At 41.8% G+C, this 13,407-nt stretch overlaps 1 protein-coding gene across 1 annotated transcript; it reads left to right on the plus strand.

The window, feature by feature from the left end:
- The first annotated feature begins 3,823 nt into the window (after positions 1-3,823).
- Positions 3,824-7,544, plus strand: LOC125537819 (uncharacterized). Its single transcript, XM_048701126.2, has 5 exons — positions 3,824-4,376; positions 4,473-4,552; positions 5,617-5,761; positions 5,947-6,723; positions 7,172-7,544. Exons 1-5 carry the CDS (start codon positions 4,101-4,103, stop codon positions 7,256-7,258), a joined length of 1,365 nt encoding a protein of 454 aa, XP_048557083.2. The 5' UTR covers positions 3,824-4,100; the 3' UTR covers positions 7,259-7,544.
- Positions 7,545-13,407: the final 5,863 nt, after the last annotated feature.

Below are 13,407 nucleotides of genomic sequence, written 5' to 3' on the forward strand. Positions count from 1 at the left end.
AATCACGATGCCTAGGTCACATTTGAATTAGCGAAATTCTATGTATGGAAGCAAATTGACTTTACTTGGCAGTAGAACTTTCTCTCTCTTTGTAAACTAACCAAGAATTTGTATGAACCATGTGTAATCCTCTAGTCCATGGAGACAAAATATGTTTCTCTTTAATGGAAGCAAAACAACATTTTGTTGCAAGCAATTCTCTAGTCCATGGAGACAAGATCGTGATGCTTCGAAACATGTGGAATATTTTTCTTTTCTGACAGAAGAAGGTTTGAAACAGTCGCCTTGTCGATGGAAGCAAGATCGTGATGCTTCCGCAATATGTGGATTGTTTTTTCCCTTTTAAGAGAAGAAGGTTCGAAGCAATTCTCTAGCCGACGGAAGCAAGATCGTGATGCTTCCGAAACATGTGGAATATTTTTCTTTTTTTGACAGAAGAAGGTTCAAAGCAGTCGTCTTGTCGATGGAAGCAAGATCGTGATCCTTCCGAAACATGTGGAATATTTTTCTTTTTGGACAGAAGAAGGTTCGAAGTAGTCGTCTTGTCGATGGAAGCAAGATCGTGATCCTTCTGAAACATATGGATTATTTTTCCTTTTTAACAGAAGAAGGTTCGAAGCAATTCTCTAGTCGATGGAAGCAAAATCGTGATGCTTATGAAACATGGGAAATAATTTTTCATTTTTGACGGAAGCATATTCGAAGCAATTCTCTATTACTACTAGCAAAAAAGCCCGTGCGTTGCAACGGGTTAGAGAAACCGCCAAAATTGAGTGAGCAAAAAAGAATAATTAGCAATTTTAAGAAGTAAAGACACCTTTATGACCAAAAACCCAAAGAATACACTTGCTTTGTAAGTAAAAATTCGCTACCACTGCCCTTCTAATTTAGGCAACTAACACTAACTAATTAGACTGAGGGAAGAACATAATAATTAGTAACAGTAACTATTTAGACTGAGGGAAGAACATAATGCTGAGAAGTACAACATATCTCTACTGTAACGCTGCCTATGCAGTGAGTGAAAAAAAAGTCAGTCCATTACTCCACTTTTGCATCAGATATCAGAACCGGAGCAGTTGTGCAATTTCTTTTTATGTGAATCTGATGGAGCAATCACTTTTCTGAAATAAAGAATGATGTCACTGTATATCCAATGGCAGCAAGCATCTGACTAATGAGGGGAAAATAAATGCATACCAAAATATTTGATGGGTTAGAAAGCAGGAGCTGAATATACCTAGATTCGCCATCAATCAGATCTTCAATCAAATTTCCTATATAGTTGTCAGAAAGTAGGTGCTGACCAACTATACGTATGTAAAGAATTGGCATCATTGAGATCTTAAATCAAAATTTCTATAGTGAATCATACCCTGACAGTGCTGGTAAGGAAAGATTAATTAGAAAATTAACAAAATATTCAAAGGCAAGTCATAACAAAAACACAAAATGCCAAAGTCCACCACTATGTTGGATATTTATGGTTTTTTAGATCACTATTGCATAGTTTTAAAGCACGGTAACACTGGCTAACACCATACTTGTTGATAATTCGTTCTATAACCCATGTTGATAGATGCATCAAGACGACATGTTCTCGATGCATGGCGATCAACCAATGAATACAATTGAGGAATGGACGCAAAAGAAGACCTGATCAGCTGAATAAAGTACTTGCATGTTAAAAAATAAAATTAACCAGAGGTAGATGTATTCAGCTATCTTATCCTGAACAATTTGATAGATTTTATGTAGGCTTGGTGAAAAAACAATGAAGGGGGGCAGATGCACGCACTGCAGCTGCTCTCGACCCCGTCCTCTTCACCTCACCACCTTGTCCTAGGGCCTCCATCTGTCGCACCCAGCCACCTTCGCCCTTTGTCTACTTGTCTGCGTAGCCTGGCTTCGCTTCGCACAACTTCGCACTGACCAACTCCGCCTCCATGACACCCCACTTCCTGCACCACGGTTGTCGCTCCAGCTTCCGCCTCCTCCCTAATGAAGCACCAACCATCACAAGGCACTTCAGAAATAGATATAGAATTCTAAATACCCCTTGTTCCTTGCAGAAAAGAGGCCATGGAAGTAACAGTGACATATTGCATTGGCTGAATAGTAAATTAACAGACTGAAACATGGCGTAATTAGATTTTTTGTATGCTTTTCAAATGGGAAAAGTGGCAATTTGGTTGTAGCCTCTATCAATTTTATGCCCTAGAAACTAAGAATACCTTTTCTTCAAGATGTAATCTAAGAGCTTGTAAACGTGGTCAAATTCATCCCTGCCGTCTTCTGCTCCCCTCCCTGTAGTGTTTATATCGCTTATAAGAGAATGAGAAGACCACGATCTTTCTAGGCTCTGCATCTAAGAAGATCAAGCTTGTTGAACCCTATCTTTAAATTCTGCATCATCATCAAATTGTTGTTTGGATGCTTCATACTTCATAGAAAACCAGCAGGAATAACAAAATTAAAAGTGATCATTTGTTTGCTTAATCAGAAACTGTTGATTGTACGGCATACCTCAGGTGGAACAGTGGCAGCCATCGTTTAACGAAGTTGGTACAACGACGAGATTGGGCGATCGGCTTTCCGACGGAGTTCGTAGAACGATGATATTGTACAATAGTCAGATTAGATGCTTCCGTATAGGTGTGAGGCCTTTTTATGCAGCAAAGCATGGCGGTTCATATAGAGTCCGTGTCCAGCACCGCTTGATAGCATGCTCGAGCAAGACACAACAGAGACTTTCTGACCCGAGTTGACTTCTGCTCCGAGTTTCAGGAGGAGAACGAAGGCAGGAAGGGGCAGGAGAGAAGCAATAGTTTGGGCTCCATTTTCGCAGCGCCGCTGGACGTCGGGGCGGGAGGAGCGCCGCCGAAGGCCGGGTTAGTAGGTGGGAACGCCTCGCTGGCGTGGCCTCCACTCCCCCACGACCTCTTCCGAGAAGCTGCACATATCGGCCACGACCATGCTAAACGGGGTACGCCTCCGACCTAGCGCTGCTGGCGAGGTGATGCGCAGGGAGGAGACCAGCTAGGACAGGGGCTTGACCGCAGAGCAGAGCGCAGGGGCCCGTCGGAGGTTGGGGTGGGAGGCGGGAGGAGGGTGGGAGGTTGGGGTGCAAGAGCACCGCTGGCGGTCGGGTGGGAGGTGGGGGGCGCAGGAACGCCGCCGGAGATCGTGGTGGGAGGAGCGGGGAGGGGTATTGGGGCCAGAGAGGTCAGGCAAATTAGTACCACCTCGTTTATATTACGATTTTATCTATACAAATCGTAAAAGTGTATTATGACATGAGAAAAAAATCGTATTATGACGGTAAACCCAGTGAGTCAATCCGTACTTTATTATTAGGGAAAGATAGTCTATGAGAGCAAGATTGTCATGTTTTTGAAACATAATATAATGTTAGATAGGACAAATTTTTTCAAATAAATCGAAGCAGACATTCACCGCATAAGCAAATTCTCCAATTAATGCAAACATAATCGAATTACAAACAGAGGTGGAAGCACGTGCATCTGATGCAAATTTGGTGTTGGTTAAAAGTTTCGCTTCCTAACGAGCAACCTACCTAAAATCTGTAAGTTGCATCCTACTAAATCCAAGGTTGATTATCGCCAAATAATTACATGTAATTAGAGGCTCACTTAACGGCTGGCCCAATAAAGTGCATGATTTGTGGAAGCAGTTTATATAGGCTGGATTATGTACGCACGAGAAATTACTGCCCAAGCGGGGCAGCCAACGCATCAGATTAGATTAATCGTAGGGCTCGTGAGTGGTCTGATGGGAGGCTGGGCATCAGTAGTCTGATGCCTAGCGCTGCCCGTCTCTGGTGGACACGCCCAGCTGTACTGTAGCCCAGTGCATTCCCGGTGAGGAGAGTCGCGTGCAAATGCTTTTAGACTGAAGCAAAGGGCACCGAAATAAGCTCCTCATGCCCTTCTCTCCGCCACCTCTTGGTTTCTCCGGCGTCTCGAGTCTCCCCCCGCCGCCAAGCGCCGCCGCCGCCGCCGCCGTCGACCTTCCAGTCTTGGTCCTCTCCACTTGCCCTCCACTACCGATAAGCATTTCCCTTGCCAAAAATCTCTCAAATGAGGACACGGAGCATGGCGTCCAAACCCGAACCAGTCCCCTCCACCCACGGGACGGCGGCTCGTGCCCCAGCGCGGGCCTCCGTGAGTGCCTCCACCCACGGGACGGCGGCTCGTGCCCCAGCGCCGGCCTCCGTGAGTGCCTCCACCCACGGGACGGTGGCTCGTGCCCCAGCGCCGGCCTCCGTGAGTGCCTCCACCCACGGGACGGCGGTTCGTGCCCCAGCGCCGGCCTCCGTGCGTGCTCCCACCTACTGTGCCACCGTGCAGAGATGCGTACGCTCGCACTTCCCCTCTTCCTTTCACTTCGCTTCCGTCCTGCTAAGCACTGGGCCTGACGTCTTCCCCTGCTTCTTTTCCTCTTTCGGTTAGGTTGCGCTCCTTGACTGGTGGCTGGTGAGGGGTCAAGGCGGCAAGATCCGTGTTGCCGGGTACATCGACAACGTCGAGAAGTGAGGCATTTCCCCCCTATCTTTCCCCCCTCCCCCCGCCGGATTTTTCGGAGGTTGCTTCCCTCGCTGTAATTTGTTTGCTATTGCGGTGCTAGGCATGTAGATGGATGTTTACCCAAAAATTGTACTTACATCTCAGTCTGCTTGGATTTCCTATGCCTCAAGTTTGTTGCTGCGCTCAGGTTTCAGTAATATTAACATTGTTATCTTGACCCAAAATCTATTGCTGCATCCTGCAATCCTGCAAATCTGGGCGTGAGTGTACAGTTTACATTCAGTCAACAGCTATGCTTTTGCTAAAGGAAATAGACTTCAAAAAAAAAAAACTAACAAAGTTTAAGTAGGAACAATACATCATTATGCACATAAATTATGAACAATATCATCAGCACTATGTGTAATTTTTAAATTTCTCTATGATCTTAGTGGACATAAATTCGTACTGGTACTGGAAACTGGTTCCACCATGAGTAGACTGAAGAAAAGGTATATACATCATAAACCTTGTTGGCGCCATCTCCAACTTGATCTTTACCATAAGTAGTTCTTAAAGGTTTTCTGAAACCGACATATGTAAAAAAATACGGGAGTACATGGTGGAAAATAGTTGATGGGAAACATAAGATTCTCAAGTACCTGGTTTAAGCAGCTCATTTGCTTATTTTGAAAATAAACACCTTACCACTGATGTAACTCCATTAAGTTGTGCTGATGATATGTTACATAGTGTTACATCAATGGGAGGATAAACTGTGAACATGATTATGTTTTTTTTAGAACATCGCTTCTCATTGTTTTGTGTTAAAAAATCATTTTCTAGTGCAGACAAAACCATAAACCTTGATTGTATTTCTGATCGTGTGTCAAAACATCACTTTAACTCATATGCTGGTTTATGTGACTGTATCTCCATGAATAGGAAATTTTGCCTCGTTGTATTATTTGTTGTATGCACCAGAACTGGTAGCATTCAAAATTTCTACAGTGTTACACCATCTGTTAGCTTGTTAATGAGCAGTTTTTCTCGACACCTCATAACATTAACATACTCATTTTGCTAACAGGAATCGAGCAGGTCGAGTATTCAGTTCTGGTTCCATTACGGTGCGGCATGCTGATGGTACTCTTGAGACTGCAGATAACAAAATTGTATTAACTAGGGGTCCATTAAATATCGAACAGATGCATTGGAATGGATTTTCTCGTGAGGTTTGCTTTCTTTCTTCATACATCAGTTTGTTCTAGATTTTTTGTTACCAAAATGATTGTTCGTAGTTTTTCATACTTAAATAGTTCCCCTTGTCCGTCTTGTTTATCCCTGTGAATTTCATTTTTGGATGGTACCTTAACATATGGTCAAGCTTTTATCATCTAACCACATTAAATTTATGCAGGTTTCAGAACAGTTCAGGCTTGGTTTTCCTATTCAATGGGAGAAATATGCTAATTCTAACATGAAACAGGCGAATGAACACACACTATCTCCAGCAAAATCAACTGAATATTGTGTAGAGAAGTTCTTGCGCAGCAGCTTTGCCAATTCAATGGAACATACTTTGACAGAGTTTGATTTCAGAACATCCAAAGAGTCTACTGGTAATACAGATGGACCTGGGCTTCCAAACTATGTAAAACCAAGAATTCAGGAACCTTCTGGCAATAGTGGTGGTTATGATATCTCAGTGAGCAACATGGCTGCATCTGAGGGATTATGTAATGATAGGATGGGTATGCCTGATGAATCTTTTGAAGATCCTGGACCTGGAGAAACATGTAATGGTCAAGCATCTAGAGCAGATAATTCACATGAAGATATAGAGACAGATGCAAGTGGGCAGAGGATTGTTACTCACTCCATGGACTCTACTTTAGTTAATAATGATATATATAAAATAGAAGAAGAACATGGATCTTCCAAGTTGGGCAACAGCTCAGTGTGTCCCGGAACAGAACATGTGTTAGAAGCACTAAACCAAGGGGCGAGTCCAGAGAATGGAAGTGTTCAGTGTTCAAGAAGACTACGGAGCGGCAAAGTGTACGGAATGTCTAATGGTGCGTCATTGAAGAGGCGGTACTCCAAGAGGAAGACAATGCAGCACGAAACATTGTGTATGAAGGTGATACCAACTGAAGAGACAACACCCCCTGCCGGTCCGACTTGTCACAAAAAGGTAGGTTGAATTTCGCACCTTGGAAGAAAACACAATGAGAAACAGTTAACTTAATAATGAAAATCAATTACGACAGGGTTCCAGTTTTGACCACATGATACATGCTACATTCTGGGATTAATTCTCTTCTAAACAAACCATCATGTAGCATTCTAATCATATCATGTTACAGTAACCATACATTGTTTCTAGATATGAAATGTTCTGTCATATTTCACCTTTGCTCCTGATGATTACAATGCTGCCACACTATAGTTGAGTGGCATGCCAGCTGTAGAACTCTTAACATTTTTACTAATAACCTCTAACTATCATATGATGATTTGATAGTGATAGTCGTGTAATTATGCCCCTTCTTTCTTTGATGTTCTCTAGCAATCATGTGTTGTTCAAGATCTTTTACTTTGTATGTACCTTTGCTAAATTGTGTAAACTTGTAACTATGTAGGGTGGCTCAGTTGCTCAAATCACTGCTTTGGATAAGCTTCAATCACATGATTCGGGTCGTAAAGGTTACTTAAATAATTTGCATTAATTTCATCAACTTTTTATCTCTCAGCTATTACTTGGTGGCAGTGACATCACAAAGGCTTGCTACTAGTTATTAGCAATCATCGACGCGCAATGCATGCTTTACACAATATATATAGCACGAAAGTGAAGCCACCTCCGAATTTTAGAAAGCAAGTCTTAAAACAATGTCATAGTTGAGTGTTAATGCTTTTGTATGGTAAAAACATTAAGTGTTGCAAAACCTCTTTAACTCCCTGTATGCACATCATATTTTGTTGTCCCAGGTAATGAATGTCGTTAAAAAATCATGCTTCAGTCCAGATAAGTGGGCATCGATCTTTTTGTACTCTAAACCGAAAAAGTTGTATCCACTGCCCTGGTACTATGTAAACATAGTGATTGCGAAACTGCAGTAGCCAAATAACGATAGTTTGTTTGTTGAATAAATGTAATCCGTCTTAAAAGTTCAAGCTCAAGCCATCTAAAACTTGGTTATACAACTTCTGATGATGATTAGTACCATACCAAATAGATGGAAACTGAGAAAAAAAACTAAGATAATAACCTTATATGGGAGGACAGCATGCTTGGCTAATCACACAGTACCAGTTGCTTGCTTGTCCACAAATCCATCTAGGTACAAATTGTGTTCTCCTCGTCTTAGCAGACATTGTTCGTCAAAAGAAAAGCTGTACTGCCAACCATGATTAGTGCCACAAATTCCTGAACCACTTTAGAGATACATATTCGATTTGAGTTAAAGATGAACGGTCCAGATCGTATGGATCCCACGACCTCGTGTTTTAGATAGTACTCCCTCCGTAAATTAATATAAGAGCGTTTAGATTACTACTTTAGTTATCTAAACGTTCTTATATTAGTTTACAGAGGGAGTAGTATAGATGAACGGTCCAGATCGTATGTATGTAGGCTAAGTACAACTCTTGCATGTAGTAGTGTAACTAGGAAGAAGGGGCGCTTGTGATGGTATTTGTTTCAAACCAATCTGCATCTCCTGATCTGTTAGACACGCTCTGCATGTTTAGCGACAATTTTAGAGGTATGGTCCTGATGCTTATTTATCTTTCTGGGATTCCATCATCTACACAAATTGAGTAACAGAAACCCCACAAAAAAAAGAGTAACAGAAAACCTGTTAGACCCACCCCACATAAGGTAATTGAAGCAGTTTGACTCGATTTGAAGTGAAAAGGTCTTTTGTTTCTGTAGATTTGTCCCAAAAAAAATCATTTTTAAAATATATGTTGTCCCAATTTTTAAAAATATGGTCGTCCCTAATTCTGAGTTTACCTGAACACTCGAGTATTGTCCGTAGCGGTGGAATCAAGATTATGCAAATCTAGCTGTAGAAAATCATACAAAAGGCCTCACACGATGCAACTGAGCCGGAGCGTCATCGCTTGGCATAGAGTGATAAATTTCTTAAAATATATTGCCCACCTCCCTCTATCAGTTTGACTTTTGGATAAGTTGACTGTAGCATGAATTCAATATATACTTAGTACATGAGTCGCTCATTCAGTGATGAGAACAGATAACAAAACAAAACTCCGATAGAACAGCAACATATACATATATATATACAACAACTTTAAACAAGTAAAGTTTAAGAAATTAAGTCTCATGACCAAGTTGCAGTTCACACAACGGAAGCAGAAATGTACCTTGGACATGTAATTTGAACAAATGTCTTGAGAAGGCTAAAGAAAAGCATATGGCGTTCATAACCCTTTGGCGACCACTGTCTGGGATAACCATAGTCAATGTCGTCCTTTATCACTGGAGACCACCTCCTCCAAATGCTGCCATGGTGGGTGGGAGACCGATCATGCACCGATGCACAACTTCGCATTATTGACTTCTTGTGTTGAACATAATAATATTCATATTCTTCGGTTTGACCTGAAAGCACGAACCGCGGATTGAAAAGCATGTCTTCCTTCACGTTAGTGCAGGTTTCCGCGACACTTCTCATCAGCTGCCGCGTACCCATGCCTGACGCTGCAGCCTGCTAGTTGAGCAAACATGAACGGTTCAAGTGTCGTAAGTATGGGATCAACAGGCCATCAACTCCAACTGACCCCCCCGCGTGTGAGACCGGCAGCGCGGCGTGGTGGAAATTTAAGCGCAGAGAACACGAACGAGTCTTGCACGATTTCTCCCTCCTTCACGTTTGCAACACGCCAAGAGAACAGTCTCACAGACTATACTTGAGTTTGCATGTTTGCTTGATGCATCTATATAAACGAGCTCAAGCTCCAAATCCAACTTAGCCGCGGCCTAAAGCACAAGAAGCGCACTTGAAGCTCCGGAGGCAGCCCGAGCTCTTTCTCTTCTCAGCTGAAGCTGTCCGCCTCTGCCGTGCGCGAGATACCACGTCGGGACGACAATGGCGGCCGCGACGGCGAACGTGGCAGTGCTGCTCCTGTTGGTCATCCATGTCCTCGGCGTCGTCGTCGGCGCAGCGAGGCCATTGGAGGGAGATCACGGGTGGACCGGGAACGGGATCGAAATGGTGACGGAGATGCTCAGCGCCGCTAAGTCACGGTCCAGCACCCGCACGCACTGCTGCTGACGTGCATGCACAAGTTACTCCTGTAAAACTGTTCTTTGGTTCAATATATATAGGTGGATCACAGGTCAAAAGAAAAGGATGGATCAAACCTTGAAAATGGAAACATGATCGAGCTTCTGCTCTTCTTGTATTTCTATCGTGATTTGTGGAATGTATAGTTAAGTTATCCCTTTTGTAATATTAAAACCAGAAGTGTGAATATAGCACTTGATAGAGCTAATTACATCACTTGATGCTTGAACTTGACACAAATATTCACTTTGGTGCCCGCTATCGCGAAATACAGATAACTGGTTTTATAACTTAGCACACACGTCTAAATATGGTGTTAATCTGGTCCGTACACGCAAAATGCAATGACATGACATCATATTTCGATTGACGTGCCAGCATGGCATAGGACCCACATGCAACAATAAAACATGATAGCTTGTGTAGTATACGTCTCTATGACCGATGGGTCTCACCTCGAACAGGCAACCTCAAGATAGCATTTTGATGTCTAGTAAGATTACAAGGCTTAGATTTTTTTTGACCATAAAAGGCTTAATTTGTTGTAGACGAAGTGGGGTTTAAATGGTCTACGGTCTACCCCGTTTGCACATGATTGTTTTTATTTTTATTTTTGAGAAACTATACTAAGTACCCAAATTATAATGATAGTAATAAAAAGAAAGTTCATATGTTTGCGTGTTATAAATATATATAATACATACAGATAAAATAACTTATATAGAAAATATTCAAGTAATTTTTTTAAAATGTTCATATAATTAAAATAGTGTTTCTAGAATATAAAGTTTTTTTAATTACTTAGAATAATACACATATTTTAAAATGTGATTCCTAAATATTACTTACTTATACAACAATTTGAATAATTACACGCACATTTTTTTAGGTCCCAAGGACATTCAATCTAATACAAAACAAATGTCGATCTCAGTATGGTTTGTGTTGACGTTGCAAACTGGATTCCCTATGATGTAAACTACGCTTATGTTGTTGCATAAATCAAAACTATCATCCCTGGCCTCTGCATCAAGCGATGCACACAATATTAAACAACAATAATAGCATACCGGTAATGTATAGGATAGGAATTTTTTCATTGAGTCTAAGTTATTTTATATTTTCTTTGAAATATGAAGGATTGATTTCTATCCTACATAGGAATATGAACCCATTCCTACAAACTGGAGGGCTCCGAAAGATTTTTTTTCTTTGAAAATTCTATCCTATAGAATTCCTACAAAAATCCTACGAACAAAGAAGGCCTAACTGAGGGAGTATCGAACTTGGCACAATGAAGCTAAGAATAGTAAGGTAAATGGCCCTAGTCTGTTAGAAAACATGAATTTATATGAGTTATTGTTGATTCTTGATGCACTGAATTCTTGTAATTGATGGAATTATGTGTTTTGTCAAACTGTCGTCCTTTTATTTTTCCTGACTTGATGCGTATTGAATTGAGTGTAGCAAGTAGCAAGAGCACCATCTTACATTATGTTTAAACCTGAAACATGCTCTGTTTTTATGCAAACAATCAGCAACTATCACCCAGGAGAAATACATGTACAAGAAACTTTGTCGGCCTATGAGCATTCATCCCCTTATTCAATTGTATAACAGTAAAAGCACCGAGTTCATCGAGTCGTCAATTATTACAAGGTGTATGTACCGGCAGTAGTATGCATCAGATGTGAAAGTTTGACAGTAGCATATGAATCAAGCAATGAACAAATCAATTGCCAAATCCACGTCAACCTCCACAATAGCATCCGTCAAAAGATATTAAACAGTGGTGGGTGTTCAACATTTTAGCAGTGGTTTGGAAGGTTGCAACAACAACATCATCTTTTCTTTTTTCTTGTTTTGACAAAAGAGCAACATTGGGCTGTTTTCAGTGGCGGAGCTATGTTGAGGCCAGGGGGCCAGTGCCCCCCCCCCCCCCAACCTTAGATCAATTCCTGGAGATTTTTTAAGGAGGGCTTAGAGTAGATATTTTTTTAGCATTTGGCCCCCCAAACATTGATGATTTATGTTTCGCCTCCCGTGATTTCGGCTAGCTCCGACACTGGCTGTTTTCATTAATGTAGATAGAGCAAGTTCAATGGTTATAAAGCTGTAGCCTTTCCTAAGAGAAAACTAATAGTTGGTAGAGAAGTTAGGTGTCATAGCAGCAGCAACAACAAGTAGAGGCAAAGATAACACCTGCTCAGTTCAAGGGGGGGGGGGGGGGGTGGAATTTTCAACAGCATTTTCTTGTTTGTGAATATATGTAAAAAAAAGTAGGAATTCAGAATCACAAGGAATGCATAAGCACAAGTTATAGTATGCCCTGGTTGAGTTATATTGCATCATGTATCACGGAACACCACAAATCAAAGAAATTTGTTTATTTCTGAATTGTTCATTCACAACAAGCTACATTCACTAGTCTCTGAACTCACAAGCTACAATCTGCAATGGATAAGCTCACAAGCGACAATTTGCAAGTACTAGAAACGTTAAACAGGAACAATAAAATCCATAGACGTGGTCCTTGTTTACTTTGCAACGGGCTGTGCTCGTTTCCCACACAAGTCTCTTGCAGCATGCGGTCGAGGAGTCGATAGATACAGGGATTCACAAACCATCCCGGATGCACTAGATACAACGCCATATTTACAATACTAAGTATCACTAGATCTATCATGAATTATATTTTTTATGTTATATTTATCTAGTATTTTAAATGATCATATTATTTAAAAAAATCTCAAACTTTACAAAGATTTTTAAACAATTTTTCTTAATAGTTTCTCATAGATGGATATTTTGCTCATGTCCCATGTATACCTGGCCTAGCCGGCCCGGTCTTGCATGCGGGCCAGGGCTGGACCTGAGTTTTGAGCGTGAAGCACACGGGCCAGGCCTGGGCTTGGCTTTTTTGCGTTTTAGGGAAGAGGCCCGAGGCTCGGCGGGCTTTTTCATTGTCGGGCCGAAACCGAGTCTAGGTTTTCTGCCTTGGGCTTTGTTAGGCCTGGCCTGAAGCCCGGCCCGGCCCGACGGATGGCTAGGTATAGTCCCATGATATGACACCTCAAAAAATAAGTCCCATGATATGCGACTCGGTCCCCCATCGTGGTTACATCTTGCATGAGATGGTTGATGAGGTAACCGTCATGCATTTGCGAAGAGAGCTTACATGTGTACTGCTCAGTGCTGACCACTTGACTTTGGACGAATGATGAGTTGACATTTATTATTTTGACCTCTGAAAGAATAGAGAATGGAATTCAAACGCGCATTCTATTACCTTAACTGAAAGTTCCAAGGTCCAACAAGCTAGGAAGAACGATTCAAGTAACTGAAGTGCACGTATTGAGCAGGCCACCGATTCAGACCAAAATCCCCCGCGTAGGGGAGAAAAAACAAATATTACCACCAGGAAATTCTTCCTTCCTCGCGTTTGAATCCTGCAGAACAGGTCAGAAACTTGGCGCCAAAGGTCATGCATGCTCCTCCAAGCGAGAACACAGGCCTTGAAACCTTGCAAACGGCATGAACACTGCCGAAACAGTGCGTGCGAC

The sequence above is a fragment of the Triticum urartu genome, chromosome 2A (assembly GCF_056163025.1).
Source record: "Triticum urartu cultivar PI428250 chromosome 2A, HENAU_Tu73, whole genome shotgun sequence".
NCBI lineage: Eukaryota > Viridiplantae > Streptophyta > Magnoliopsida > Poales > Poaceae > Triticum > Triticum urartu.

Excerpts from the sequence above, each read along its gene's own strand:
- LOC125537819 (XM_048701126.2), top strand. The coding sequence starts at position 4,101 with ATGAGGACACGGAGCATGGCGTCCAAACCCGAACCAGTCCCCTCCACC. Across the intron at positions 4,553-5,616 it reads TACATCGACAACGTCGAGAA|GAATCGAGCAGGTCGAGTAT; the intron begins GTGAGGCATTTC and ends TTTTGCTAACAG. Across the intron at positions 5,762-5,946 it reads GGAATGGATTTTCTCGTGAG|GTTTCAGAACAGTTCAGGCT; the intron begins GTTTGCTTTCTT and ends AAATTTATGCAG.